The sequence below is a fragment of the Phascolarctos cinereus genome, unplaced genomic scaffold (genome assembly GCF_003287225.1).
Source record: "Phascolarctos cinereus isolate Bilbo 61053 unplaced genomic scaffold, phaCin_HiC Scaffold_4;HRSCAF=312, whole genome shotgun sequence".
NCBI classification, from domain to species: domain Eukaryota; kingdom Metazoa; phylum Chordata; class Mammalia; order Diprotodontia; family Phascolarctidae; genus Phascolarctos; species Phascolarctos cinereus.
In genome coordinates, this window is record NW_027555847.1 from 657,353,092 (window position 1) to 657,380,937 (window position 27,846).

Genomic DNA, 27,846 nt, shown 5'->3' on the forward strand with positions numbered 1-27,846 from the left:
ATAACCAGAGAGCAGTGACCCCAGCTCTACCGCCCTACTTCTTCCATCCTCACCTTGCCAGCCTCTGCCATGGAGGCCCCCAGGATCCTGGGCTTGTCACAACTGCTTCTCCTTCTAGGTCTCCCTCTCGCCCATTGTGGCCCTCTGTGAGTAAGGGAGGGGATGAGATGTGTCTCCTCATGTTCATTTCAGCGTGTGTCCCACATCTGTCTCTTTTTCTGTCAATGTGTTTCCAGGTGTCTTTGGAGGATTTCCCTTCTTGTGATGGGTTCCCTGTACATGTCGGCGTGTTCTCACCATTGTATTTCTTTCCCTCTGCATACCTCTCAGTATTTCTTGTTCAGGTGTGGGTGGGATCCCACGCCCTCTGAGGGCTTTTCCAGCTCCGAGGTTTTTTGACTTCTATTTGGGTTTTGTTGGAGGGCTTTCTTTTGTAGGTCTAGCTGTGGGGGCTCCTTAGCTTCTTTGAGTATAATCCCTTGTGTTTTTCCTCTGCACAACTCCATGTGATTCTCTTGGCCTTTTCTGCTCTGTGTCCCTGGACATCCCTTTGGTATTCTCCTTTCAGCTTGCTGCCCTCTGTATATCTCCTGGTACAGGTACTTCCTGGTGGCCCCTCGAGTTCTATGGGTGGGGGACCCAGAGAACATCTTGCTCCAGGTGCATCAGGACCCTGAGCAGCCCCTGGTCGAGCCCCTTAAAGTGTTTCTCAACATTTGGGACTTTCCCCTAGAGAGGAAGATATTGTATGACACATCGCTCACCCTCTCCCAAGACAACAACTATATGGCCTTGGTTCCCGTGACGGTACGTGTGTGTTGTGGTATGGTATAGCTTGGCATGCCGTGTGTGGGGTTGGGTTTGGTAGAGACCCCAAGACAGCTCCTCCATTGCTCCAGTCAGCCCTGGAACATCAGGTCTCAGGATTAAAGGTGGTTTGGGTCAGACCCTGAGAGAAACTTTCTAAGCATGAGGTTTGAACTTAGAGCCCATGATTCTAGGAAGTCATGGAGTTCAGAGGCAAGGTACTGGAACTATATGACCTCTGACTTTCCAGGGTCTAAAGACTCTGTCTCTCTCCTCTCACCAGAGAGAGGATCCTTAAAGCAAGTTCTCAGTCTCCTCCATCAGAGGCCCTTTTCAGGGTCCATCCTTGGCTTCCACTCCTCTGAGGGCTCAGTAGAGGTGGGGACCAGGTGCAGGAGGTTCTCTCCTCCAGTCATTTAAACATCTTCCCCCTGTGTGCAGAGTGCACAAGAAGCCACCAAGCTTAAGACGCAGTCCCTGTCCTCATGAAACTTACAGTGCCACAGGAGGATAAGGCACAGAAATGAACAACTATTGACAGTTTTTACATGGTTGGTACATTGGAAAGGAGCACACGAAAGTATCTGGAAGTCCCTGATGGGGAAGTCACTACTAACCAGGGAGGGGAGCAGAGAATCAGGAATCCTTAGAGTTATTATGTAGGGTAGGAATGCAAGGTGAAATAATAATAGTAGCGAAAATTTAGGTAGAGTTTATCATGTGCCAGGTACTGTGCTAAGTATTCGACAAATATTATCTCATTCGATCCTCACAACTCTGAGAGGTAGGTGCTATTATCCCCACTTTACAGGTGAGGAAACTGAGGCAAACAGTGGTTAAATGACTTGCCAAGGGTCCCACAACTAGTAAGTATCTAAGGCTGGATTTGAACTTAGGTCTTTCTGACTCTGGGCCTGGTGCTCTGTCCAATGTGCTGCCTTGGAGAGGGAGGGCACTCCGGGCATAGGAAAAAGCCTGAGCAAAAGTGCAGAAGGGGGAAAGCCCAAAGCATACGAGGTGGGGGTAGAAAGAAGGCTTTTTGGGCTGGAATGTGCTTGGAATGCTTGGAGAAGAGTAATATGAGCCATGGTTGGAAAAATAGTCACAGTGGCTAGGACTGAGATGCCAGGCAGAAGAGCTGGAACTTTATTTGAGAGACAATAGGTAGATTTTAAAATAAGGGAATGTCATGATTACCTTCATGCGTAAGAATCATGGATATCATTTATAAAAAAATATAAAATATTCAAATTAACAAAACAAGGAATATATACCCTAAAAAGATTGAAATCTGAAAGAGAAATTAGAAACACCCCCATAGAGTTGTCCTCTGCAAGATATGGACCAAATCACAGCATCACAGATTTAGAATCAGAAGGGACCACAAAGGAACCTTAAAGAAAGGTCACTGTTCAATCTCTTCATTTAAAAAAATCCAATAAACATTTGTTTCTCTATCACTTACATTTCCTAATGTGCTGGGCTGACAAACTGGGAAAAGCAGAAGCATTTGTAAGTGATGTTAACAGAAGTGAGCTGGGCAGGACTTGATAACACTGATTGGATCTTAAGAGTTTAGAAGAAGGAAGGGAAGAAGCCAAAGATAAGGCTAAAGTTAAGAACACGGGATGTTGGGCAAATGGTGGTGCCCCAGACAGAACCAGGGAAGTCAGCGAAAGGAGCAGGTTTGAAGGAAAGGTACTGAGTTTGAGATGTGCTCTTCCCAGATCCCTGAAAGCGTAGTCTTCCCTCCACGTCCAGGGAAGCAGTACGTGGTCCTCAAAGCCTCCTCAGACACCTTCTCTCTGATGAAAACAATCCTGGTTGCTCCACATGCTGGCTATATCTTCATCCAGACCGATAAGACCATCTATACCCCTAAGCAGTCAGGTGGGTCCCAATGATGGGGAGGGACAGATGAAGGAAGGCTTATTTCTAGCTTCTGGCATTGCCCATAAGACTCCCCTTTCTCTCTCCATCACACAGAATCTCTGGGCTCCAGCTCCCTCTAACTGCTTAAGGTCTCTGGACTCTGGCTCTCAATCGATACCCAAGGTCTTTGAGCTCTGGCTTTCCTCACTGCCTAGGGTCTCTGGGCTCTGACTTCTTCTACTGCCAAGATACCTAGGCTCTGGCCAACAACATATCTTTGTTTCTCTCTCAGTTCAATACAGGGTGTTCACAGTGAACCATGGATTAGACCCAGTGATGAGGCCATTCACCATTGACATTAAGGTTGTTTCTTTTGGGTCATGAGAACTGGGTCCTGGGCATCCCAGCAGAGCTAGGGAGACTCTGGGAAGTGTGTTCTAGGAATGGGGTGGGGCTTGAGTATCCCCTGACTCTTCTCTTTCCCCCCTAGGACCCCCAAGGCATCTCTGTCATCAGCCAGAACTTAGGGGATGACAGTGGTTTCTTTGTGGGTTCCTTCCATCTCCCTGAATTGGTCAGGTATCCCCTTCTCTGCTTCCTGCCCCAAAGGCTCCTCCCTCTGATACCATCCCAACCTCCCCTTCCTTCTGCTTCTCTTCACACACCCCCTCCTCTTCCTTCTCCCATCTGCACCAGGCCTTCCCCAAATGGGATAAGGGTGGGGAAAGGAGGGAAGTCTGGAGGAGGGGTTGACTAGCCACTGGGTCTAGACTGTGACATTACTGCTTCAGCTTTGGAACTTGGACCATTGAGGCCTGATACCAGAGTAGGCCCTGGAAGCCATACAGTGTGTCCTTTGATGTGAAGGAATATGGTAAGCAACCTTGGGCCATGCTACCAATATTGGACATTTGGTCTTCCTGGACTCAGGGAACTTGGGTTCTGGCTTTTGGGGCCGGGGCTCTGGACTCCAGGCTCCATGTTCTGTTCTCCTCTGAAGCTCACCTGTTCATCAACTCCAAACTTTCTCCCTGCTTAGTGCTCCCATCCTTCGAGGTCCAGTTGGTCCCCAATAAGACCTTCTTCTACCTTAATGACACAGCCTTGGGTATTGATATCAAGGCCAGGTGAGCATTGTTACCCCTCATTCAGACAGAGACAGAGAGATGCTTTATGTGTGTAAGGGAAGTATAAAAGGTCAGAAAGGTGGATAGAGAGGCACTTTGGGGCTGGAACCAGGTATTCCCCAGCTTCTTCTGCAAAGAAAACTGGGAGAAATCTCAAGCATTTGGCTTCTGAGCCATTTGGGAAAAGTGAGGAGCAGAATATCCTCTCCCCACACACTTCCTATAGCTGACCCAGCAGAACCATTGGACTAGAAAAGTGAGAACTGGGGTCTTGACAGCTCTGTGAGCTTATGTGGGGGTACTTCAAACAGTGAGAACCTTCTCTGGGCCTCTAGGTATATGTTCAAGAAGCCTGTCGATGGACATGCTCTGGCCATTTTTGGGATGAAGCTGGACTCTGGCTGGATCACCATCCAGGACTCATTGCAGAGAGTGAAGGTTGGCATTGACCCCCCCTCTAATCCCCACCCTCTTCTGAGGCTCCCCTTTCCCTCTTCAGCTTTTCTTCTCCTCTTCTCCCTGAGCCAGATCTCTGAAGGTGAAGGACATGCTTCCCTCAGCAATGCCACCCTGACTTCCCAGTTCCAGGACCTCAGCAATCTCCTAGGGGTTTCAATTTTTGTCAGTGTCACTGTATTCTCCTCTGGTGGGTGAGCCTCTTACCTTTCTCCTCTAGTATACCCCTTCTGATTCTCCTAAACTGGGTCAGAAGAAGGAGGGGGAAGGGGAGGAAGAGGGAACTGGGTTGGGCATAACAAATAATTCAGTCTTCTAGGACCTCAGTTTCCTTATCTGTAAAATGGGTCAAAAGGCTGAATGTTCTCTCCACAAGTAAGGAGGGAGGGCAGAACAGAACTTCCCTAGTCCCCTGGGGCCTGCTTTCCTCAAAGGCTTCTTTATTTGCACAGCGGGTGAAATGGTCCAGGCTGAGACCTCAGGGGTGAAGATAGTCCAGAGTCCCTATAACATCAGATTCACCAGAACACCCCATTATTTCAAGCCTGGAATGCCCTTCCACTTTGGGGTGAGGAGTCACCAAAGGCTTAAGACTTCCTTCAGGATAGAGAGCCCATCCTATCTTAGGACAGAGACTTACCCTCCCTGCCCCACCCAGGACAAAGACCCTTCCCCCACATTCTAGACCCTTCCCCCCACTCCTAGGACAGAAACCCCACTCTTTCCTAGGACAGTCACTTCCTCCCACAACAGAGACACTTCACCAAGACAAAGACTTTCCCTCCTCAGGATAGAGAGTCTCCCCACTTCCTAGACAGAGATTACCCATATACTACTTGATATTAGGGCTAAGCATCTGTATCTTCCCCTCCTCCTCCCAACCCAACTCACAGGTCTTGGTCACCAACCCTGATGTGTCTCCAGCATCTGGGGTCCACGTGGAATGTGAAGGCAACAGGGTCCAGACTTCAGCCAAGGGGCTTGGCTCTTTGACCCTTAACACAGCAGTCAACTTGGAGAGCTTATCCATTCGAGTAAGGACACAGAGGCCAGTGCTCTGGTACTGAAGGTGGAGTAGAGTGAATAAGGAAACCCAGAAGGGTCACAGAACCTGGAAAGGGGCTGCTACTGGACAGGATGGCTTTATTCCCACACCTAATTCCTAGCTCTTCCCAGGTGGAAACAAAGGATGAGCAGCTGCAGCCCCAGGAACAGGCCTCTGCTGAGTTAACGATCCAGGCCTATAAGACTCAGGAAAACTCTGGAAACTTCCTACACACTGGAAACTGAGGTTGGAAAAAGCATTCATCTGAGCCTCAATACAAGGCACAAGAATGAGGACACCAAAAAGAGAATCACGCACTTCACCATCCTGGTGAGGAGGGGTGTGAGGGCAAAGTCTTCAGGCAGCCCCGGGGCAGGGGGCACCTTCCTTGCCTTCCCTGATGTCCCACTGTGAGAAGTACTCAATCATTGCTGCCCAGGGATGAGGAAAGGGACCTTAGAGAGGGATTTGGTACCTGGCTCTGCCACCCCCTTCCAGGGCTACTCCTCAGTGTGCCCTCCTTTTCTCCCCTCTGCTAAGTTGTTGAACAAAGGGCGGATCGTACAGGTTGAAAGCAAAAGAGCAGAGGGTATCATAACATCTTCCATGATCCCTGTGATCCCAGAACTACTGCCGTCCTTCCGTCCTAGCCTCCAGGCTCCAGTCCTGAGCTCGTGGCTGACTCCATCTGGATTGACGTGAAGGACACATGCATGGGCACTGTGAGTCATAGCCTGCCTTCCCTCCTCTACACCTGTCCCCCAACCCAGCTTCAGTGCCCTCTCTTCTTCCCGGAATGCTAAGTGTCTAGGCCATGAAAGTCCTGAGGTCAGAGATAGAAAAGATCAGTGTGGGTTGGAGTGATCAAGGAAGACTTCTGGGAGGAGACGAGACTGGAGCTAGACCTTGAAAGACAAGAAACATTTAGAGAGATCAGAGAGACATAGAGCAGTGGGATAGGTTATAATGGGAAGGGTCTCAGGGGGCTGGTGAGGAGCTAGGAAGATTGAGGAGGAAAAGAACAAATGGGCCCCAGAGAAGCAGCTGGAGAACCACATTCCTAACTCTCTGTGCCTCAACTTCTCCTTACCTATCCATGTCCATCCAGCTTCAGATAGGCCTGAAGGATTCAGCTAATTTTGAACCCAGTGACAAAGTGGACCTACAGCTGACTGGCGACCCTCAAGCCCTGGTGGGTCTGGTTGCTGTGGACAAGGCCGTGTATGCCCTAAATAGCAAGCATAGGCTTTCCCAGAAGAAGGTGAGGTCATGCAAGGAAGTCTAGATTCCATTGCTATTGGACTTGGCCTGGGACGACCCAGCTTAAGGCCCTCCTCGGTGGCCCACAGGTCTGGGATGTGGTGGAGACTCGAGACATTGGCTGTACTGCTGGAAGTGGAAGAGACAACCTGGGCGTTTTTACAGATGCTGGTGTGGACCTCACAACCAACCTTATGATGATGAGCACAGGGACTAGTGAAGGTAGGGGAGAGAAACTGAAGGGAGCAATCAGAGGCTGCCGAGGAGGGTTGGGGAAAGGGGCCCTCCAGTCATGGGATACAGTGTAAAGAGCACTGGATTTAGAAACAGAATCTGGATTTAAATCTTGGATCTACTACAATGACCTTCAGCAAGTCCCTTTCTCCAGGCTGGGCCTCAGTTTCCTCAGCTATAAAATAAAAGGATTATGCCAGATGGTTGCTAAAATTCTTCTGGTACAAGGCCCTATAATTAAGAAGGTGACTGTGAAGGAGGCTACATGGAGGGAGCCAGGAGAAGGAGCTAGAAAGGGAGCTTTGTCACCAAAAAGGTCTTTGGCCAGAATGAGAGTGGGGAAGTAAGTTGGGATAAAGGGAAAATCTGGCCTCCCATCCCTAGCCAGTGAGCTGCACTCACTCTTGGGAATAGGAGGTCCAGATTGAAATGACCAGATGTCCTGGTGCATGATTCAGAGGATCTTCCTCCCCCTCTAGACTGGCAATGCCCCCAGAGCTCCTCTTCCTCCTCATGCAAACGCAGGTCCCTGAAGACTCTGGAAAAGAAGAGACAAAAAGGTCAGAATCAGACCTTTTGTGTAGCTGCTTCTTGAACCCATGAATCCCAAATCTTGGTACCCCCAAAGTACTGAACCTCTAATTTCCAAACCCTGAACCCTTAAACCTTCAAGAACTATTTGGGGAAGGGTGAAGGTGAAGACCAGGGAAGGGACAAGAGGATCTTCTATGTTCGTGGGCCATATGGGCTTAGGACCCTCACCTCACTTCCCTCCTTGTGCAGTGAATGAATTCAGGATAGAGCCGGAGAGACATTGCTGTGAGGCTGGGTTTCGAGAGGGACCCATTGGACTCTCTTGTGAGGACCGGGTCCCATGGGTGCGCCATGGCCCCGCTTGTAAGGCCGCCTTTTTACAGTGCTGCCACCACAGGGCAATGCTGGACCAGGAGGCCCAAGCAGAGAGGCTGCTGCTAGGGACTGGTAAGGAGGGCACCAAGAGGCAGGAAGTAAGCAGAAGGTAAGCCAGGGCTCAGGCCAAGGTCTGACAGGGGCACCCCACACACATACCCCACAGCTGACGAAGATGATGACGAAGAAGATGACATGTGGTTCTTAGAAGATTTGCCAGTGCGTACAGCCTTCCTTGAGAGCTGGCTTTGGAAAAAGGTCAACATGCCCAATGACCCTGAACGGGGTTCCAGGTAAGACCAAGGATCCCCAGGGTCCCTTCCCCCAATGTCTTAGGACCAAAAATGAACCCAAAACAACAACTATTAACACAAAACAGTGACTGTGCCTGAAAGACAAGGCCAATGACCTTGATCCCCAGGAAAGTGATCCAAGGATGGTGACTGAAATACAAGGGTAAAGACTACAGGATTTGATTATGGGAAGGTGACCATAACCCGAGGATAGGGACTGATATCAGACCCCTGACCTCTTACCAAAGACAATAACTAGGATCTTTGAACCATTGACTGGCCTTGGGACAGTGACTGTGGCTCTAATGGAGTTGTCCCCACCCCTACTCCATCCTCTAGTCTCACAGCTTTGACTGTCCCCATGACCCCGCCTGATTCCATCACCACTTGGCAAATCATGGCCGTGAGCCTCCGGAAAGGCAAAGGTGAGTCCTCTCTGCCCCACATCCTAAGGTCTCCGTGATTGTGCAGCCCCAGGATATGCGGGGCTCCAATCCTGGGCACGTCCAAGGTGCAAGACTGTTTTCCTGGTTCCAACAATCCCAAATCCACCCCCTCCACTTTATAAACATCTACCCTTTCACTATCTGTCCTTGTGTCAGGTGTTTGTGTCTCAGAACCCCTAGAGATGACAGTCATGAAGCCTTTTTTGTGGACCTGAAGCTGCCCTTCTCTGTGGTCAGGAACGAGCAGGTCCAAATCCAAGCCGTGCTGTACAACTACAACCACAAGAAAAAAATGACCCGGGTGAGCTGTCAGTGGGAGCTTTGAGTGAGTCAGGAGCAAGCTCTGAATGAACCATGAGTGAGCTTCAGGGAGCTATGAGCCATGGGGGGAGGGGTGCATACACGTGAGGGAGCCGCTAAGGAGCCTTGCGTGATCTGTGAGCAGTGACTAAGCCATGGGCTAGCTGTGATATTGTTGTGACCTCCCTCTAAAACAGGCATGCATTCTCATGCGTCGATCATCAAACAGCCAAATCCCATGACATGTGCTTGGCCTAATCCACAAAGTGCAGAGGGATGCTGAGAAAGCACCTGGCTCTCTGGGCTCATGAGAGACAGCTAACAACCAGGGCAGGGTAGAAAACTAGGTGTCACAGTGGATTGGCAGTTTTCTATGCCAATAACGTCACAGCTAGGTTGCTCATTGGGTAGAGTGTTAGGCCTGGAGTCAGCAAGACCCGAGTTCAAAATACAAACAACCTACAAACTCCTCTCTTTATCATTGAAGTCTCTTGATAATCTGGCCTCAACCTACCTTTCCAGGCTTATTCCACATGACTCCTTTCTATGGACTCTGGCCCAGCTAAATTGTTCTTGTTTCTCTCCATACACAACAGACGCTCCACCCATCTCCTCTCTGCTTTCCACTTGGATGCTGCCCTCCAAGTCTGGAACGCACTCCTTTCTCACCTCTTAGAATCCCTAACTTCTTTCAAGGCTTAATTCATTTCCTGCTCCTCCCGGCCTCCAGTGCTTCCCTCTCCCTGTCCCTCCTCCTCCAAATCCCATCCCTTCATTTTTACTTCACTGATATTTTGTACATATTTACACATGTACCTGTTGTCTCCTTTGATAGAATGTAAGCTCCTCGAGGGTAGAGCCTGTTTCATTTCTGTCTTTGTAACCCCAGCTCCTAACAGTGCTCAAGCACCTAATAAATGCTTGTCGATGAATTGATTGATCTGTAAAATAAGTAGGTTGAATCTTCAGAAGAGCCTTCCAGCTCTAATATTCTATGAGCCTAGGACCTTTAGTGTGGGCTCATGTGGGGCCAGGTTCCAGGTTCTCCCTCATTCTCCTGAGGAGGGAATGGAGCTGTTGGGTGGCTCTCTGTGAACAAGCACCTGGGTGCCCCAGCTTGTGGTGATAGTCTCTGTCCTGATTTCCTGCCAACCCAGGTTCGTGTAGAGTTTCCCTACAAGAAGGCTCTGTGTAGCAAGTCCAGCAATACCCGATCTTCTTCCAGAGAGTCTCCGTGCCTCCAGACTCCTCAAGGGTGGTGTCGTTCACTGTGCTGCCTGTTGAACCAGGCAACATCGATGTGGAAGTCAAGGTTGAGGGGTCTGGTTTCCAGGACCAAGTGATGAAGACACTCTTTGTGCGGGTAACTGAATCCCTCAAGGGTGAGACCAGATAGGAAGATGGATGCTGGGAAGATGCAGAGGTATCCCCCTGACTACCCCAGGCAGTGCTGCTGCTGGCCTCTCATATCACTCCAGATGCTGTCTCAACTTTCCCAAGGTCTCTTCTTGAATGCTCATGGGGAGGTTTTACAGCTGACCTTTGGCCCTCACAAGATATGCACCCTCAAAATAACTTCTATTTTCCCATGCAGAGCACTTTGCTCACAATACCCCCAGCAGGTAGAGTAAAGAAAATAATGTCCATTTTACAAATCTGTCTAAGTAGGAGAGCCAGGACTTGATCTCCCAAGGCTGGTGCCCACGTAGGACAGAAAACACCTAATGGAAGCAGAGAGGGTAGATGTCACCAGACACCTGAGTTGAAGAACGCAGTTTTCCTGGCAGGAAAGATTGGAGCAGAAATTGTCAGGCTAAGTTGGTTTATACTGAGGAAGCAAAGAAGTTATCAGAATAGATAAGCCTCTGTCCTGTAATTAACTAAAGCAATGGTTATTGACTGGAATGTGCATCCCAGGCCAGTTCTATTCTGGGTGCTGCCAGAAAAACAATGACAAAAGAGATGTAGTCCTTGCCTCCCTCCTGGGTCTGACTACAATGGTGAGACAGGATGCATATACCCATGAAGATAACCAAGGGTCATTGTGGGGACAAGGGCCAGCTTAGCAGACTGTAGTGGGGGTATCTCGGCCAGTGCTGAGGGGACAGTAGGGGAAAGGGGCTCGAGCCCCACAGCTGCCGTGGGCAGAACAGGCCTTGCCAGAGGAGGCAAGCCTTGTGCCCGACATCCAGGAAGGGGAGGGGACTCAAGGAAGTTGAGCCACAGCAAAGTACTCTTGTTTTCTGTGTTCATTATTATTAAAACCCCTTTTCACATTTCAAGAAGTACTTTTACATTTTCAAATGATAAAAATTGTCCCCACAAGGTATGGTACAATGGAGAAATCATTAGGCTTGGAGCTGAAAGGCTTTCTCTGAAGAATCAGCCTCACTGCTCTTTTGGGTAAAGCACAGCGTCATAGGGGTCATTGCTAGTCGTCCTGACCTCTGTCTTGCCACTGGACTCCCATGACTCTGGAGGAGAGAGTGAGGCTACTGACTTTGTCTAGCTCTTCCTCCCTCAGATCCAATTCACTTGCAAGTCAAGACATCGCCCTCCTGATGTCATTGGTCCTCTTTGAGAACCAATGGAAGGATCGACCTTGACAGCATCATAGTTTTCCAGCTTGGAAGGAACCTTGGAGCACATCTAGGCCAGTTCCACATTTTACAGATAGGAGGGAAGAAAATGCTGGACAAGAGTCAGGAAGACCTGAGTTTGAGTTCTATCTCAGAACCTATTAGCTGATTGTGTGTCCCTGGGCAAGTCACTTAACATTTCTTAGTCTCAGTTCCCTTATCTGTAATATGAAGATTATAATAGCACCCCCCTCCCAGGATTGTTATGAGATAATATATGGAACAAGCACAATATAAATATTATTATCACTAACTTTGTCATTAGGGAAATGAGGCCAAAAGGTGTTAAATGACTTGCTCGAGGTCACATAGGTAGTAAATGGCAGAGCTGGGGATTTGAACTCGGTCATCTGATTCCATACCCAACAAATATCCTGCTGTACCATGCTAGCTCCCTTTACCATTCTGGTTTTCACTTCCCCCAATTGTAAAATGGGTGGGGGGTTGGACTAAATGATCTTTAAGTTCCTTTTACATTCTAGGATTCTTTTGACTACAGGCAGAAGGACAGATAGAAAGAGTCTCTTATAGCCTACTGCTGGATCCTAAAGGTTTGTGAGAACACTGGCCTGGGACAGGTGGGAAAGCTCCAGGGATCCACAGGTGCAGGTGTGGGGGTATGCCTGGAGGTCTGAAGGCCACTTGGTTGGAGCCCTGGGGATGGAACTGGAACTGGAGGCCTTGCTCATGAGACAATCTAGCCAGCCCACTAAGCTGTGCCTAGCTCCAATTTGCCTCTGTGGCAGTCTGACCCTCCAAGAACTCTGATTACCTCATCTTGAAGGGCTCCTGGTACTAGGTGACCATGGGAAATTCATTTCTGCCCAGGTCTCACTCAGAAGGAAAGTGTGCAGAGAAGAGTCTTTGAGAACATGGTGCCTGGCACAGAAGCAGAAGTGTTTGTCAGTGTACAAGGTAATGAGAGCAAGGCCACCCTGGCAGCAGTGGGGCAGCTGGGCTGCAGGTGGGAACTATCCTTTCCTTAGCCTGAGGGGGATATGGCATACATAGGCTACTCTGGTCATGATGGTGCCTCACCCTTCTTTCTTTCAAGGAGACATTCTCGGTGAGCCCATCCTCGGAGCTCTAACACCTTCTGAATTACACAAGTTGCTGGATGTGCCAACTGGCTGCCCCGAGCAGACCCTGAGCTCTTTGGCCCCTCTGGTCATCCTAACCCGATATTTGGATGCCACGGGGCAGTGGGGACAAGTTGGGGTGGAGCGGATAAGCCAGATGATAGACAACATTGTGATTGGTAAGTGTATGTGTGAAGGGGAGGAGGCTGTTAGCTCCTCCCAGCCTGGGTGTGTGTTTTCCCTGGCCATTCCCCATTCTAACCCATAGGCATCAGCTCCGAAGTCCCCAAGTTATATCAGAATCCCTGCCTTGAACAAGTACCCCCAGAGCATGACATTTCTTCACTTATAACAGATGGTCCTCTTCCATCTGCACCCAGACACTGACCATTTCCCTAGGTTAAACTTGGACATTCACGCATGGCCACTCATGCCCACACACACATATACACATAGAATTATCACTTGACTGAATTTTTTCTCAGTTGACAGACATTAAAGTGCTTGCTAAGGGACTGTCACTGTGCTAATTGCTAAGGATACCAAGAAAGGTTAAAAAAAAACAAAACAAGGCCTTACCCTCAAGGAGCTTATATTGTGTTGGGGTTTTTTTTTAAATATTGTTTTTTTTCCCCCAATTACATGGAAAGATAGTTTTCAACATTCATTTTTATAAGATTTTAAGTTCCAAATTTTTCTCCCTTCCTCCCTCCCTCGCTCTCCCCTCCCCAAGATGGCAAGCAATCTGATAGAGGTTATACACATGCAATCATATTTCCACATTAGTCATGTTGTGAAAGAAGAAACAGAACAAAAGGGGAAAACCATGAAAAAAAAAGTGAAAACAGTATGCTCCTATCTGCATTCAGACTTCATACTTCTTTCCCTGGATGTGGATAGTATTTTCCATCGTGAGTCTTTAGGACTTGTCTTCAATCATTGTATTGCTGAGAAGAGCTAAGTCTGTCATAGTTGATCATCGTACAATGTTGCTGTTCTATGTATAATGTTCTCCTGGTTCTAGATTATATTTTAATGGGGGAGACAACATATAAAAAAATGTACATGTAAGATGCAGTGTAAATGGGACACTAACTCCCAATCACAAATTACATATCAACGTCCATTCTTTCCAAGTTACACCCAGACACTGAAATTCCTCTAGATATACCTTGTAATGCCCCTTCCCCTGCATGCAACACCTTGCTACGTAAGTCCTGCCAGGATGGGATATGCCCCAAACTGCACCACATAGTGGCAACTCCATCAGGTTACATTCAGACGCTACTGACCCCTTCCCCACATTTCCTCTGGGTGTTGGGAATCTCTGAGATTCACTTAAACACTGACGCTCTCCTCAGTTACAGTCAGCCACTGACAAGGTTCCTCCATGGTAAACCCAGATGCAAGAACTGAAACTCCATCCCTTACCACGTTCAGTTGTATGCAGAGACATTGACCCTCCCAACTTTGTCACACTTGGACACTGATATCCCTGAAGTTTCACTGGGATCCAGTACCAGAGGCTGACCATTCACCATCTTCCTACCAGGTTATGCCCGAATGTTGGCTCACCGGAATTCAAATGGTACCTACCACATTCACCGTGAAAGCCCTGGAAGCACATGGTGAGGAAGCTGCTGTCACTGCCCCCAGGCCAATGTTCTCACCAATAATTTCACACTGTGTGGGATGTGACTCAATTAAAAAAAAAAACCTTAGAGGTTTCTCAAGATAGGAACAGAAAGTTTATTTTTATTTTCTATTCTCGAGAATAGGGTGTCCCTCCATCAGTATGCTCTGATGAGGTGAGACAAATTACAGAAGCAAAAGCCAGGTTAAATAACCCTAATGGGAAAAGCCCCCTCCCACCAACTGGCCACTACTTGGCTCACAATCTAAATGCAAAAATCTACCCTAGAGACTGAAAAACAAAGAAACAATATGCATATCTATATTTAGCCCCTTAGTTTGCTAAAGTAATGTCAAAGAAGCAATTAAAAATGTGCAGTCAAGCTAGATGCTGTTGTGGTGTGGCAAGGTTACCACCAAAATATAGCAACAGTTGTAACAACATGATACAAGGGGGGGTTTCAGGAGTTTCAGACTTGGTAAACTTTAACTACTGATGTGGCCCTGGGAAAAAAGAGGAATTATAGAAGTCTATACTTAACCCTATTCTGCCTCCTGAACTTATCTCCAAATTCTGGATAATTTTATCCCAAACCTTAATTACACTGAGAAATCTTCATAGGGACATCCTACTCAACACCCCACTCCATTCTTGAAGTATTGCAATGTCCCTGTTGGTGTGTCTACCCTGCTGGGTCCTAGAATTGCCCCCATTGCTAAGCCAGGCCATCTAACCACACAATGTGGTCAGGGAACCAGCAGGGCACATTTCTCCAGGGGTAATGCAGGAATCCCCTTCTTTTACTCCAACATGTATAGATAGGCCTCCTTTAAAAACTTGGTGTATTATAGGCGAGATCAACACCAGAAGACCCAGAGGTATACCCCATCTAGTGTCTGTGGATGTCGCTGCCCCACACTAGTATAAGAGTCTGGGAGTCAGGAGATATGGGTTCTACTGCAAACTCTGTTAACTCATTGTATGAGGCCTCAGTTTCCCCATCTGTAAAATGAGGACAATAATACCTTCCCTGGCAAACTCAGAGGGGGATTAAATATGACAGGTAGAAAAATATATTACATCTTGCTGCAGCCCACTCATCTTGGGGTGGTGGGGAGAGGAGGAGTAGACCCAGACCCTGACCTCAGAAGCCAGACAAGGGGAAGATAAATAGACAAATCATTTAGTCAATATTTTCTAAATGATAAGCATTGTGCTATGTGCTGAGGATATAAATAGAAGCAAGTAAGATTTCTGTCCTCAAGGAGTTTATATTCTAGTGAGGGAAGACAACACATAAAGCAGTATGGGAAAGATACCTTCACATGCAGCACTTAAGAAGGAGGTAGAATGGAGGTGAGGGGAGGGGAATCATGGTGGTCTTGGGGAGGGAGTCCCCAGTGAAGAAAGAGAGGTTGCAGATAGAGGTCCTCTCCTCAGGGATCTCTAAGTCTTGCTGCCAAGGCTCAGGGGTAGAGATCAGTCTAGACTGGAGGGCTCAGGAAGGGCTCACTGGAGGAGAGCCCTAAAGAGATGAAAAAAGTAGAGGTCACTGGGTGGAAACTACAGAAACACAGGCACTGTGTGGGCACTGGGCTTACTCCTCACCAACCCCACCCAGTCTAATGGAACAGGACCTCTGCCTCATGACTGTCTTGTCTACTCCGTGGCCATGCCAGCATCCTCCATTCTGCAGGCTCACCAGCTACGTATTCAGGGTCTTTGCTATGGCCTCCAAGGGTGGAATGACCAAAGGTGGAATAGACAATGATATTCTGTGCAGCAGCGCCAAATGGCTCATTACCCAGAGACAGGAAGAGGATGGGAGCTTTCAGGAAAAAGCCCCAGTGATTGTGAAGTCTATGCAGGTAGGCATTTGGGCCCGGAGGACACAAAGGAGCAGGAAGGCACAGAAGAGTGGAGGGAGGGATAATAGCTTCTCTCAGCCCATTGCCCATTGAGGTAGCCTCCTTTCCTCCTAAACTTAGCCCTGTCCCCTGCCTCAGTCTTGAATGACAGTTTTGGGGACTGGTACATTTCAATTCAATTCAATAAACATTTATTAAATGCCTACTAAGTGCCTGCACTGTGCTACAGATGCAAAAAGAGGCAAAAGACAATACCTGTCCTCAAGGAGCTTACAATCTAATAGGAGGGGACAACATACAAGCAAATATATACAAATCAAGCTATATACAGGATAATGGGGAGAGCCCAAGGCAAAGCTGGGGTCTGGGAAGTGATGGGGAGCCCTCCACTGTGTGCTCAACACTGCGTGGAAGAGAGATACAGAGAAAGAGGTCACTGGCCCTTTGGTGCTTGTGGTCTGGTCAGACATCCCAGGATAATTGGTAGTATAGCTGAGAAGACCCTTAGGGCTCCCCTCAGCTAGTCCAACTCCCTAATTTCTCACACAGGAACACTCAGGTTAAGTGACTTGCCCAAGAACACACAAGCTGAAAGGAAAGGAGCCACTATTCAAACTCAGGTCCTTCTACTTGAAATTTAGCACTCTTAGGACTCAGATATGGGACAGAGAATGACACCTGAGAAAAGGCAGCCTAAGTGAGTGAAGAGAGCCTTGACTTGAAAACTGGGAGTCCAGGGTTAGAGTATAGCTCTGCCGCCAATTTGCTATATGATAATGAGCAAGTCACTTCTCTATGGGTCTCAGTTTCCCCATCTGTAAAATGAGAGCATTGCACTACAGCCCTAAACTATTCTGTGACTCTGAATGTGAGATTTGGGAACTCAGATCAGATGTAACTCAATCCCATGTCTCCACCCAGACCCTAATCTTCTAAAGGTGCATGGTCTTGGGTTTTTCCTTTCTGCCCACTGCCCAATTTGACTTAGGGAGATCAATGCCAACACTTTAGGAAGGCCTCCTGGAAAAGGAGGGCTCCCAAACTGAGCCCAGTGATTTACAGCTGTTGTGATTCCTTCCATATCTGCAGGGTGGTTATTGGGGTTCGGAGGCCAAAGTTTCTCTGACATCTTTGGTGTTGATTGCCCTGAAGGAAGGCAAGATTCCACGTGACTCGGAGGAGCTGGTAGGAGGCACTGTCACAGGCACAGGGATACACAGCGGGACCTGAGGGAGATGTAGGAGTCTGTGGTCTTTTCTGTGCCCTGGGTGATGGGGTCCTGGCACTGATGGGAGGCCCTGGGGTTGGGGCTGGGTCCTGGTTTAGCAGGGCCAGTGGCAGGCCCTTCTAACCACTGTGCCCCACAGAACGTGAGCCAGTATCCAGAGGGCTGGCGCCTTCCTTGAGCAGCAGCTGCCAACCCTGAAAACAGTGTTCAGTGTGGCCATTGCCTCTTATGCCCTGGCCCTTGCAGGTAGTCCCCAGGCTAATGACCGTCTGGACGACTTTGCATCACCAGGTGAGTCTGGACATGCAACCTACCCCATGGGATAACAGGGTTGTATGTCACCACCCACCTCTACCAAGATAATGTAATGCTTTAAGCTATTGTTGTATTGATCTCTTCAGGCAGCTTACCTTTTTTCTTCTTACATAGTTTGAAAATTTCATCCTTAAGAGCTTCCCAACCCTCTTGGGCTAATTTCTCCTGCAAAATATTAGGCCAGTTGGATTCTGCCTATTCTTTCTCTGAACACTTTGAAATCTACTCTCTGAATAATCCAGGGTGCCTGTCTTGCTATTGCCTGGCTTTCCTTTTTTCCTTCTATCATGAGCTCTGTGGTGGAATAGTTAGTCACCTGTTTCTTCCTCCTCTCCCCTCCCCTACCTCAGGCTCCTATTTTTTCTGTTCAGCAGCAACTTTCTCCATGTTGGTCAGAATCAAGTCTATAGGAGCAGTTTACTTGGTTACTTCCTCCATCTCTTGGAGGATGAAATTCTCAATAAGATTTTTGCCCTGGCCTATGACTTGATAGGGCAGGTAAGTGGCCCAGTGGACAGAGCACCAGCCCAGGAGTCAGGAAGACCTGAGTTCAAATCAGACCTCAGATACTTACTAGCAATATGACCATGGGCAAGTCACTTAGCCCTGTTTGCCTCAGTTTAGCTTCATCTGTAAAATGAGCCAGAGAAGGAAATGGCAAACTACTTCAGTATTTTGCCAAGAAAATCCCAAATGGGATCACAAAGAGTCAGACACAACCAAAAATGACTGGACGACAACAAAACAACAAATAACTTAATGACCAAGAGTGGGCAAATTTATCAACTGTTTTCTTTTGGCAGAGAGGGGTTCAGCAGATGAATGGATAGTGGAAGTTGCCTATCACTGTAGTATATACTTCCCTGCAGAGTTTGTGATCTGTTTCCCAAAGTTATCTTCCATTTCCTCCTTCTGTCCAAGTGGTCTGCAGAATATTACCATGATTATTTCCTCTCCTTCTCATCAATGGTGTTGGCAATCACTCTTTAGGCAGAAGCTCTATGAGCACCGGTTGGAGATCATTAGATTTAGAAGTGGAAAGGTAGATCACGTAGTGTGACCTTTTCATTTTATAGATGAGGAAACTAAGGAAGAGAATTTTCAGTGGCTGTGTAGAGGGGATTCTGTTCATGTATAGTTGTATTAGATGACCTCTAAAGTCTCTTTCAACTCAGATTCTGTGATTCTATGTGACTTCTGAAGCCCAGGAAGAGATTGGGAGGGTGAGAGGGTCTCTTACTAACAAGGAAACAGAGACCCAGAGAAGTCACAGAATTATGAATTTCATTGAGTCTAATTTCCTCATAAGGAGACTGAGGCCCGGAGAAGTCATAGGAAAATAGAATCACAGATGTTAAGAACAGGAAAGTTACTTAGAGACCAGTAATATGAATTCCCTCATTTTACTTACAAGGAATCTAAAACCCAGGAAAGTGATGGGATCATAGATTTTGAGCTAGAAGGGACCTTATAGGCCATTGAGATCAATTCCCTCATTTTACAGATGAGGAAACTGAAGCCCAGAGAAGTTGGATTCTTTGCTCAGGATCACATAGATAGCAAACATCAGAAACAGGATTTGAATCCCTCACCCAAGGACGCAGGACCCCTGACTCAGAGACCATACAGACTGGCTGGATAACCAGTTACCCTTCCTTTTTTAGATAAGAGCCACTGGAAGGTGAAAAATGACAAAAAGTCACTGTATACTGTGGAGGCCACAGCATATGCTCTCCTGCAGAAGCTACACCTTGGTCGGCATGAAGATGTACACACCATCACCAAGTGGCTCATTGAGCGACGGGAGCTTGGTGGGGGCTTCCAAAGCACCCAGGTGACTGAGGCGGAGGGCACCCCCAGGGGCGGCTGGCCTGGGCCACAGGAAATGATCAGCCCTCTCTTTTTTCCCACAGACCACAGTGGTAGCACTTGAGGCCCTCATCCAGTACCGACAGACCATCCCTGTTGGTGGTGTCTCTAACATCCAAGTCCAGATCGCTGTCCCTAAGCGGGCATTCGCTGTGGAGTGGAACATTGACCAGACTAACGCCTACCAGCTCCGCTCTCAAAAGGTACAGCACGGCAAGGAGACAGTAAGGCTTAGGCTTCCCTGTGGCCAGACTCTCCCTGTTCCTGCAGCCTGGATTCCTGGACTCCTGACCTAACGACTTCTACTATTCGAGTGGATAGCATGGGGTAGGGAGACTATTGGGCCAGGTTGTTTCTAAGGTTTCTGCATAACTCTGACATTCTGGTATTTTGCTCTCAGTTCTCAGCTCAGGATGACATCATCATCAAAGCTAGCGGCACTGGGAAAGGCACCCTCTCTGTGAGTCTGAACTTTCTTCCCCTGGGTTCAAGGTCAAGATGTTGTTGTATGGGAAGACAAGCTGGAATGTTCCTGCTCCCCTGGAGTCCCCCTTATGCCTACATGAGTCTGGTCCCTATCCCACCCTTCCTGGCCTGAGTCCCCAGGAGTCTGTCTCCTCCTTAGACACCTTTCCCCTCTCCTCAGCTTGGAATAAACCTCTAAGAAGTGTTCTTCTCCCATTCATTTGGGTTCCTGAGTCCTGACTTCCCCCCAGTTATCAGTCTTCCCCTGCCCTCAGGAGCTCCCTTCCTTTGCCAATCAGCACATGGGAATAGGTGGGGTCTGCCATTTTCATGGGGACAGCTCCACTGCACCCCTAGGAATGGGAAATAGGAGTACCTTCCACCACTACCCTTGCCCCGTCCCAGAGAGAAGACCCATGCAATGGGAGAATGCCCTGGCCCCTCCCATTCTCCCCTCTCTCATCTTCTCACTGGCCCAGGTCCTGACCATCTACCACAAACTCCCAGACAGCCAAAGCAGCTCTTGTCAGCCTTATCATCTGAACATAACCCTGCATCCTGATGGTGAGCCCCCTCCCCTGACACTTCCAGGGCCTTCCTGAAGAAGGGAGGCATCCCCATGTCTTTGATAAGCCTGACATTCTCCCCCACCCCATCCCTGAAGGGAGCAGCCACCCAACCTCTTCCTGGGGAAAGTGTCAACATGTCTGGAGGTCTGCCCCACTAGTTCCCAGAGGTGAGCACACAAAACCCCTTGAGTCTCAACTCCTCCCCAGGCTTTTTTTAATGGGTGTTTCCACAGAGAGAGGAGAGGGAGAAACCTATCATCTGAAGATCGAGGCAAGGTAACCCCATCTCTACCTTTGTGAGGTACCCTGATTTCCTATCCCTCCAAAAAAGAACATGATTTATCCTGTCCTACTGCAGTGCTCAAGTCCCCTGGCACTGGAGGCCCTGTACCTCTGAATCTGATAGATTGTCTAAGCTGGACTTAATTGTCACATCCCATGCAGGGGGGCCTCCCCTGTGGTACCTTGTGACCTGTCAGCATCAGGTCCTCAGACTTGGCAGGAATCCTTTCTGACATCAAGGCCCCATCCCCCAGACACTCCCAAGTTTCCCAAGCCCCCTACCTCACCCAAGTAGCACTCTACCTTCAGGTACAAAGGGCCTCAAGATGCCACAATGACCATCCTGGAGGTGTCACTGTTGACTGGCTTCTCTCCTGATGAGGGTGACCTGAAGCAGGTGATTCAAAGGACGGGATGTGGGGGCCAGGGGAGGGGTTCCTTAGTCGTATCTAGAATGACAACTACAGATGGTGACTAATCAGAAATTGGCCCCATCATTTCTTTACACCCTCCAGAAGGGTTCACGCCTCTAAGGCTTTCCTCTCCCGGCACCTCCCAGTAGTTGCTGAGGAGGGAAACAATAAACCAAGCAGTATATGGTCCCAATTCTACAAAAAAAGAACCTGAGGCCGAGAGAGAGTGTGTAACTTGCCCAGTGTCACATAGCAACTTGGTGGCAGGACCAAGACCAGACTTTGGGTCTCCTGGTTCCTATCCCCTGGATCCATTCCCATTGAACAATAACACTTCCAAAGAGGGTATCTCTGCTCAGTTGTAGAGAATTGGGCCTCAAGCTTCCCATTTATCAAATGGGTTTGGGGAGGCTGCTCTCCCCAGTCTGGGAGTGAATAGGTCCTTCCCCTCAATCCTGATGGGCATTGATGCCATCTCCTACAGGGCCTAGGGGCCTCACCTAGAACCCCAACATTCCTGAGTCCCCCAAGTGTCTGAGTGCTCAGCATCTAAATTCTTGACATCCTCAATATCTCCTAGTCCCTGAGTTTCCAACCTCCCAAATTCCTAATGTCTCAGAGGCCCTGAGGTCCTGACATCCCTAAGTCTCTAGCATTCCAGTGCCCCTGTCATGCCAAATCACCTATTATCCCCAAATCATCCCCATTCTAAATCTCTGATATCCTCAGATCCCCGAGCCTCTGAGTTCTGATGTCCTAGAGACCCTGTCATCTGAGTCCCCTGTGTCCCTGAATCCTTGGTGTTACAAGTCCTGGATGTCTTCATTCCTCTATTTCAGCTTACAAGTAACATTGAGATGTATGCCTTCCAGTATGAGACCAAGACCAGCTCCAGGAACAGCTCCATCATTCTCTACCTGGAAAAGGTGAGGTCAGAACAGTCCAGGCCACCTGGGAACTGAGAGTCAGCCACACACAGGGATATGCCCACTGGCATTCCCAAGGCAGGTTGAGGAGCTGACTCCCAAAATACAATGCTCTCTGGACCACAGCTATGAAGACACCCAGGAAGTGCCCCAATATGTGGCTCCTTCTGGCTTATACTCATTAGCACATACAGGAAACTGATACTCAGTTACCCAGTAACTTTCTCACTTATGTCCCTTGACACATAGCTCCCTCTGGTTCGTGACCATTAATAGATGAAATCAGTCAGCCACCATTTATTAAGTGCGTCCTTGACACTTATTAAGTGCCTACTGTGTGCTAAGTGCTGGGAATAGGAAGAAAGGTCAACAACAGTCCCTGCCTTCAGGGAGCTCACAGCATGATGGGGGAGACACCACGCAAAAAACTATGTATAAACAAGATATATACAGGATAAATAAGGGGTGATCTCAGGGAGAAGGCCCTCAGGAACAGACACCCCAGATATCCCTCTTCCCTAGGCCCCCCCTTGGTGTTGGGCAGCTGACACATGCAACTTCCTCTGAGCCATACCCACTAGCACACAGAGAGAGTCGGCACACAAATACACACCCTTCTGAAAATTTGTACCCATTGGTGCATTAGAATATGTGAGGGCGGGGGGAAGCTAGGTAGCACAGTGGATAGAGCACCAGCCCTGGAGTCAGGAGGACCTGAGTTCAAATCCGGCCTCAGACACTTGACACTTAATAGCTGTGTGACCCTGGACAAGTCACTTAACCCCATTGCCTAGCCAAAAAAAAAAAAAAAAAGAATGTGAGGGCAATGGCAATTTCTCTAGCTAAAGCCTCAGGGACCCCCTCGGTTCCAGACACAGATTTATGGAATCCACTCCTTCCCAGTCAGATCCTCTTCCTCAAATGCTTCATGATTGCCTTCTCTGGGACTGCTGATCTCTTCTCACAAATAGCTCCCAGTGTCCAGCGTTCCTTGGTCAGTGCTCCCCTGGTTAGCGTCTCTATGGTCAGCAGAGCTCCCCGTGGTCATTGTCTCCCATGGTCAACACCTCCCGTAAGGGAGTGTGTGCTATGGTCAGTACCTGATCAGGAGCCTGTCTGGCCTCTCTCCCAGCTCTCCAACCAAAGGAACGTTGTGCTTAGCTTCCGCATTCACCGGCTGCTCGAGACAGAGCTCTTGCAAGCTGCTCCTGTCACCATTATCAACTACTATGAGCCTGGTGAGTAGGGACCAAAGTGAGTAGTACCGATGACTGAGACTTTGGGGGCAAGGGAAAAGGAGGTGAGCCAGACCTAGGAGATGGTAAAAGCCTCCAGAGCGGAGCTACGGAGGGAACATCTGGAAGGAACAGAGCCGAAGGGAGCCCAGGACATCCCCTGCTCCCTCAGATAGTGTTTGAGTTGGACCTGAGAACTCTAGGCAGCCCAGGTCAGAGCTGCAGTCTGCATCCCTAGGGCATGAGGAGCAGGAATGCCCCAGGTACCACTATGGGGATCAGAGAATTACTCAGAAGCAAAGCCCTTTGGAATGGGAAGGCTAGGAACACATACTGTAAGCGGTGGGAAACTGAGATACTTAGCTATTCCTTGGGCACCAGAAGCTGGCACACAGGGTTTGGTGCAGGACATCAAAATGACCTGCTCTATCATTCTGCCCACCCAAATCGGTTCAGGCCAGTAGAGGTCCTTGATAGTGGGAAAGCTGCAGGACCCCGAAGGGTCCTCAGCTTCAAGCCCCCTTGTTTCTTGGCTGACCCACGGGGAAATGGCAGAAGAGAGATGCAGTGCCTTCTACAATGTGCCGGGGGATGCTGTGCTCCTGAGAAGAATCTGCCATAAAGACGTGTGCCGGTGTGCTGAAGGTAAGCTAGGGCTCTGGCCCATCTGGGCCACAGGGCATGGAGTAGAGCTAGGTAGGCAGGAGTGGCTGTTCCCACCCTGCACAGCCTAGGAGGCCCCAGTTACAGACTGAGTTGTGTAGGGGTCTCTAGAGATGCGATAAGTAACTTTGGGAGACACCTTCTCACAGGCAATTTGTTGCAAGGATGTATGGATTCAGGAACAGCTCAACACTTATCAACCTTTAAAGGGGTCTCTAAATCATAAAGCTGGAAAAGAGTCTGGGATATAGTGATCTGGAGGCACCTAGGTGTCACAGAGGTTAGAGGGCTGAACATGGAGCCAGAAAGACCTGAGTTCAAATCAAGCTTCAGACACTTAGTAGCTTTGTGACCTGGGCAAATCACTCAACCTCTGTCTGCCTCCATTTCCTCATCTATGTAACACTTACCTTCCAGGGTTGTTTTGAGGATAAAATGAGCCATTTGTAAAGTGTTTTTCAAACCTTAAAGTGCTATAGGAAAGCTATTATTATTGGAGAGGTAAGGGAAGCCAGAGAGTGACAAAATTGGGGGGGATTTATTTTTGTTTTATGGCGGGGGGCACTAAAAATAGTTGGGGAAAAGGAGTGAAGGAGTATGAAGAGTTTTTGATTGATGCTGACATTACTCTACTTGTCCAACTGTCTATTCACCCATCTGTCTGCCCAAATCTCTGTCCTTCCATCCGTCTGTCTGTCTTTCCTTGGGCTCCCTTCTCTCTAATGCACTCAGAAAAGTGCCCCTCCCTAACCAGTAACCACAATGGCATTAGCCAGAAGGAACTTCAGATCGCATCATGTCAGCCAGGAGTTGACTTTGGTGAGTGCCAAGGCCCCTCCTGTAGCTTACAGTGGGACCAGAGGTTCTTATGTCCTCAGAGATGAGCACCTTTGAGAGGCAGGGCTGGGTGAAATCCAAGATCCCATGAGGGATAAGGGTGGGCAAGAGCTGGGAACAGGTCCCTACATATCAGATTTAGATGGCCTCATTTTCTGATTAGTCTACAAGGCCCACTTGGTGGAACTGGAGCAACTTGACACCTATGTCTACTACACCATGAAAATCCTAGAAGTCATCAAAAGTGGTGAGTTTAACACTGTGTCCAGTCTCACAGGTCTGTGGAGGGCAGAGGAAAGGTTCAGAGGGGAATGTGCTGGGCTCCCGGCACGTTCAGGAACAGAGATGAGATTGGCCCAATAAGAGGGCGAAATGTTTATCTGCAACAGGCAGGAGAATTCACATCCATGAATCTCCCCAAAGAGACTTGGTTTTTATGTCACCCATGTCCAAGGTGCCATCAGCCCCTCTTCATTTTAGGATCATGGAATGCAGAGCTAGAAGGGACCTTACAGATTAGCCCAATCCCCTCATTTTAGTCAGTCAACAAGCATTTATTAAGCACCTACTATGTGCCAGGCATTATGCTAAATACTAGGTATACAAAGAAAGGGAAACAAACATTTCCTACTCTCGTGTACGAACAACTATCTCCAAATAAGATATAGATAGGTTAAATTGGGGGTAATGGTGGAGGGAAAGCATTAAGTTTAAGGAGGACTACACAAGGCTTCTTGCAGAAGGGAGGACCTTGGCTGAGACTTGAAGGAAGCCAGGAATGCTAAGGGGCAGAAAGGAAGAGGAAGAGAGTTCTAGGCATGGGGGATAGCTACAGCAAAAGCTCCAACCTAGGAGATGGAGTGTCTTGGGAAAGGAATGACCAAGAGGCCAATGTCACGGGAGCAGATTCTATGAACAGGAGCAAGGTATAAGAAAACCAAAAAGGTGTGGAGGAGCCAGATTAGGAAGGGCTTTCAAAGCTAAATAGAAGATTATCTATTTTATTCTGGAGGCAATAGAGAGCCATTGAAATTTGTTGAATTGAAAGTTGAAGAAAAAGTTGAAGAAAAGGACTCAGAAAGATTAGAAGACTTGTCCAATGGTCTCACTGATCAAGCTTGTCTGCCTCCAAATCTTAGGTTTTTCCCTCTTCCTTCTTCTCACCCTCTTCCCACTGTCTTAACAGCCTGTAAGGTGCCTAATCCCAGAGTTCTCGAGAGGGCATGTAGTTGATGGTAGATTCCCCTTCCTCAGCCTCTGAGCCTGGTTCCTCCAGTTGCAACTTCCCTTCTCACAAGAAGGTTCAGCCTCTTCTTCAGCCCTTGACCTGACTCTAATCCTGATATTCTGAAGCTAAGGAACCTTCCTCATTTCTCTACCCTACAGGTACAGACACTGGAGTTCTCAACAAAAACAAAAAATTTGTCTCCCACATAATGTGCTTCTATACCCTTGGGCTGAAGGCCAATGAGACATATTTAATCATGGGCCAGTCATCAGATCTGTGGAAGACCAGAGATGAGTAAGTTCTAGAGACTGCCTTGCTTGTTAGATGTTGGGGTTGGAGGGTCCCCAGCCCATGACGAAGACCCTGTCCTATCTCTAATCTCAGGGCCCCCTATGTGAAGAATAATGGAACTCAGAATGTAAGACAGAGCTGGCATTAAGGCAGGAGTTTTTAGACCATGGTCTGAGTCCTAACCTTCAAGCCTGACTAGCCAGCAGCTCAAACCTCAAATCTGCAATGCACAAGTCTCTCCCATTGGACAAAATGAAGAAGCCTACCCTCCTCCCAACATCCCTTTCTTCTTTTTTTTTTTTTATTTCTGCTAGGCAATGGGGTTAAGTGACTTGCCCGGGGTCACACAGCTAATAAGTGTCAAGTGTCTGAGGTCAGATTGGATCTCACGTCCTCCTGACTTCAGGGCTGGTGCTCTATCCACTGCACCACCTCACCCCTTTTTCTTGTTTTAACAGCTACAGCTGTGCCTTAAGCATGGATACCTTCATCATCAAGTGGCCAGAAATATCTGATGCTGCTCTTTTGGAATTTCAAAATGAACTGGAAAGGTTTTCAGAATATCTGAGTGTTCATGGCTGTGAATATTAGCTGGTCTGTGTCCCACTGTGCCCTCAGAGGAGTGATGATAAAGAATGTGAATGCCTCCTATCTCTCAACAGAGAGCTGGTAGGCAGGCTACAGGTGCAGAATGTGGCATATAATTTCAGACATGGCTATTGTATTCGTTTGTTTTCCTTAATCTCATTTTTTATATTTGTTCTATTTGGGGACAGGGAATCATTGGGAAGTGATGATGACATTTAAAAAGAAAAAAGCATCAATAAAAACTTGAGGATTTAAAAAAACAAGTGGTGTTCAGGCTATTCCCTCCTGGTGATCTGGGGACTTTGGCCGGAAGGCACCATCTCCTTTAGTGACTTAAGGGTTATGGTCAGAGGGAACTATCCAGCTCAGGTACTTTAGTACCAGCATTTCCAGAGCTTTGGGACAGGTTAGCACCCAAATAAAGGACAGCTTTATCTCCCCCACAAGCGGATGAAGGCTTAAGGTGAATTTCCCAAAAGCCTGCAGGTGCCTGTAGGTATAGGGGGACTTCAATGTGATTTCAACAGAAGAAAGCTCACCTCAGCCTGAATCTGACCAGAAACTGATCTTCCCTTCTGATCCCAAAAAGAGGGCATCACAGAATATAGAACAAGACTGAATGACTAAGCTGTTCTGAATAATATGAATATTCAAATCAACTGCAAAGGAACCTATGAAGGAAGATGCTATCCACCTCCAGAAAAAGAATTGATATATGGAAGTATGTACTGCATGGTTTCACGTGTGTGTGTGTGTGTGTGTGTGTGTGTGTGTGTGTGTGTGTGAAATGTTGGCCTTCTCTAGTGTGGGGATTGGGAGAGAGGGAGGGAGACAGCTGGAAACTCAAAATGCAATGTGAGAGAGACAGAAGGAAAGGGGGGGAAATATGCTCCAAAGCTAACAAAGACAGAGAAAAGGGACCCATATGTACAAAAATATTTATAGCAATTCTTTTTATCATGCCAAAGA

The 27,846-nt window shown here is 48.1% G+C and overlaps 1 protein-coding gene across 1 annotated transcript; it reads left to right on the forward strand.

Moving 5' to 3' along the window:
- LOC110214384 (venom factor-like) lies at nt 1–27,131 on the forward strand. The gene is given in 45 exon segments (XM_020995281.2): nt 1–146; nt 600–807; nt 2,535–2,697; nt 2,972–3,042; nt 3,170–3,258; nt 3,471–3,553; nt 3,719–3,806; nt 4,142–4,244; nt 4,335–4,452; nt 4,715–4,830; nt 5,156–5,296; nt 5,439–5,539; nt 5,541–5,637; nt 5,848–5,956; nt 5,959–6,029; nt 6,416–6,568; nt 6,657–6,789; nt 7,281–7,361; nt 7,585–7,782; nt 7,877–8,003; nt 8,343–8,428; nt 8,606–8,644; nt 8,647–8,750; nt 9,907–9,961; nt 9,964–10,112; nt 11,888–11,939; nt 12,217–12,303; nt 12,443–12,646; nt 14,020–14,095; nt 15,797–15,968; nt 17,058–17,160; nt 17,344–17,487; nt 19,176–19,345; nt 19,425–19,583; nt 19,781–19,840; nt 20,325–20,409; nt 20,648–20,690; nt 21,006–21,093; nt 21,949–22,035; nt 23,168–23,273; nt 23,826–23,915; nt 24,666–24,752; nt 24,934–25,017; nt 26,157–26,292; nt 26,748–27,131. Coding segments are annotated over 45 exon segments (4,926 nt in total). The 5' UTR covers nt 1–69; the 3' UTR covers nt 26,881–27,131.
- Nucleotides 27,132–27,846: the final 715 nt, after the last annotated feature.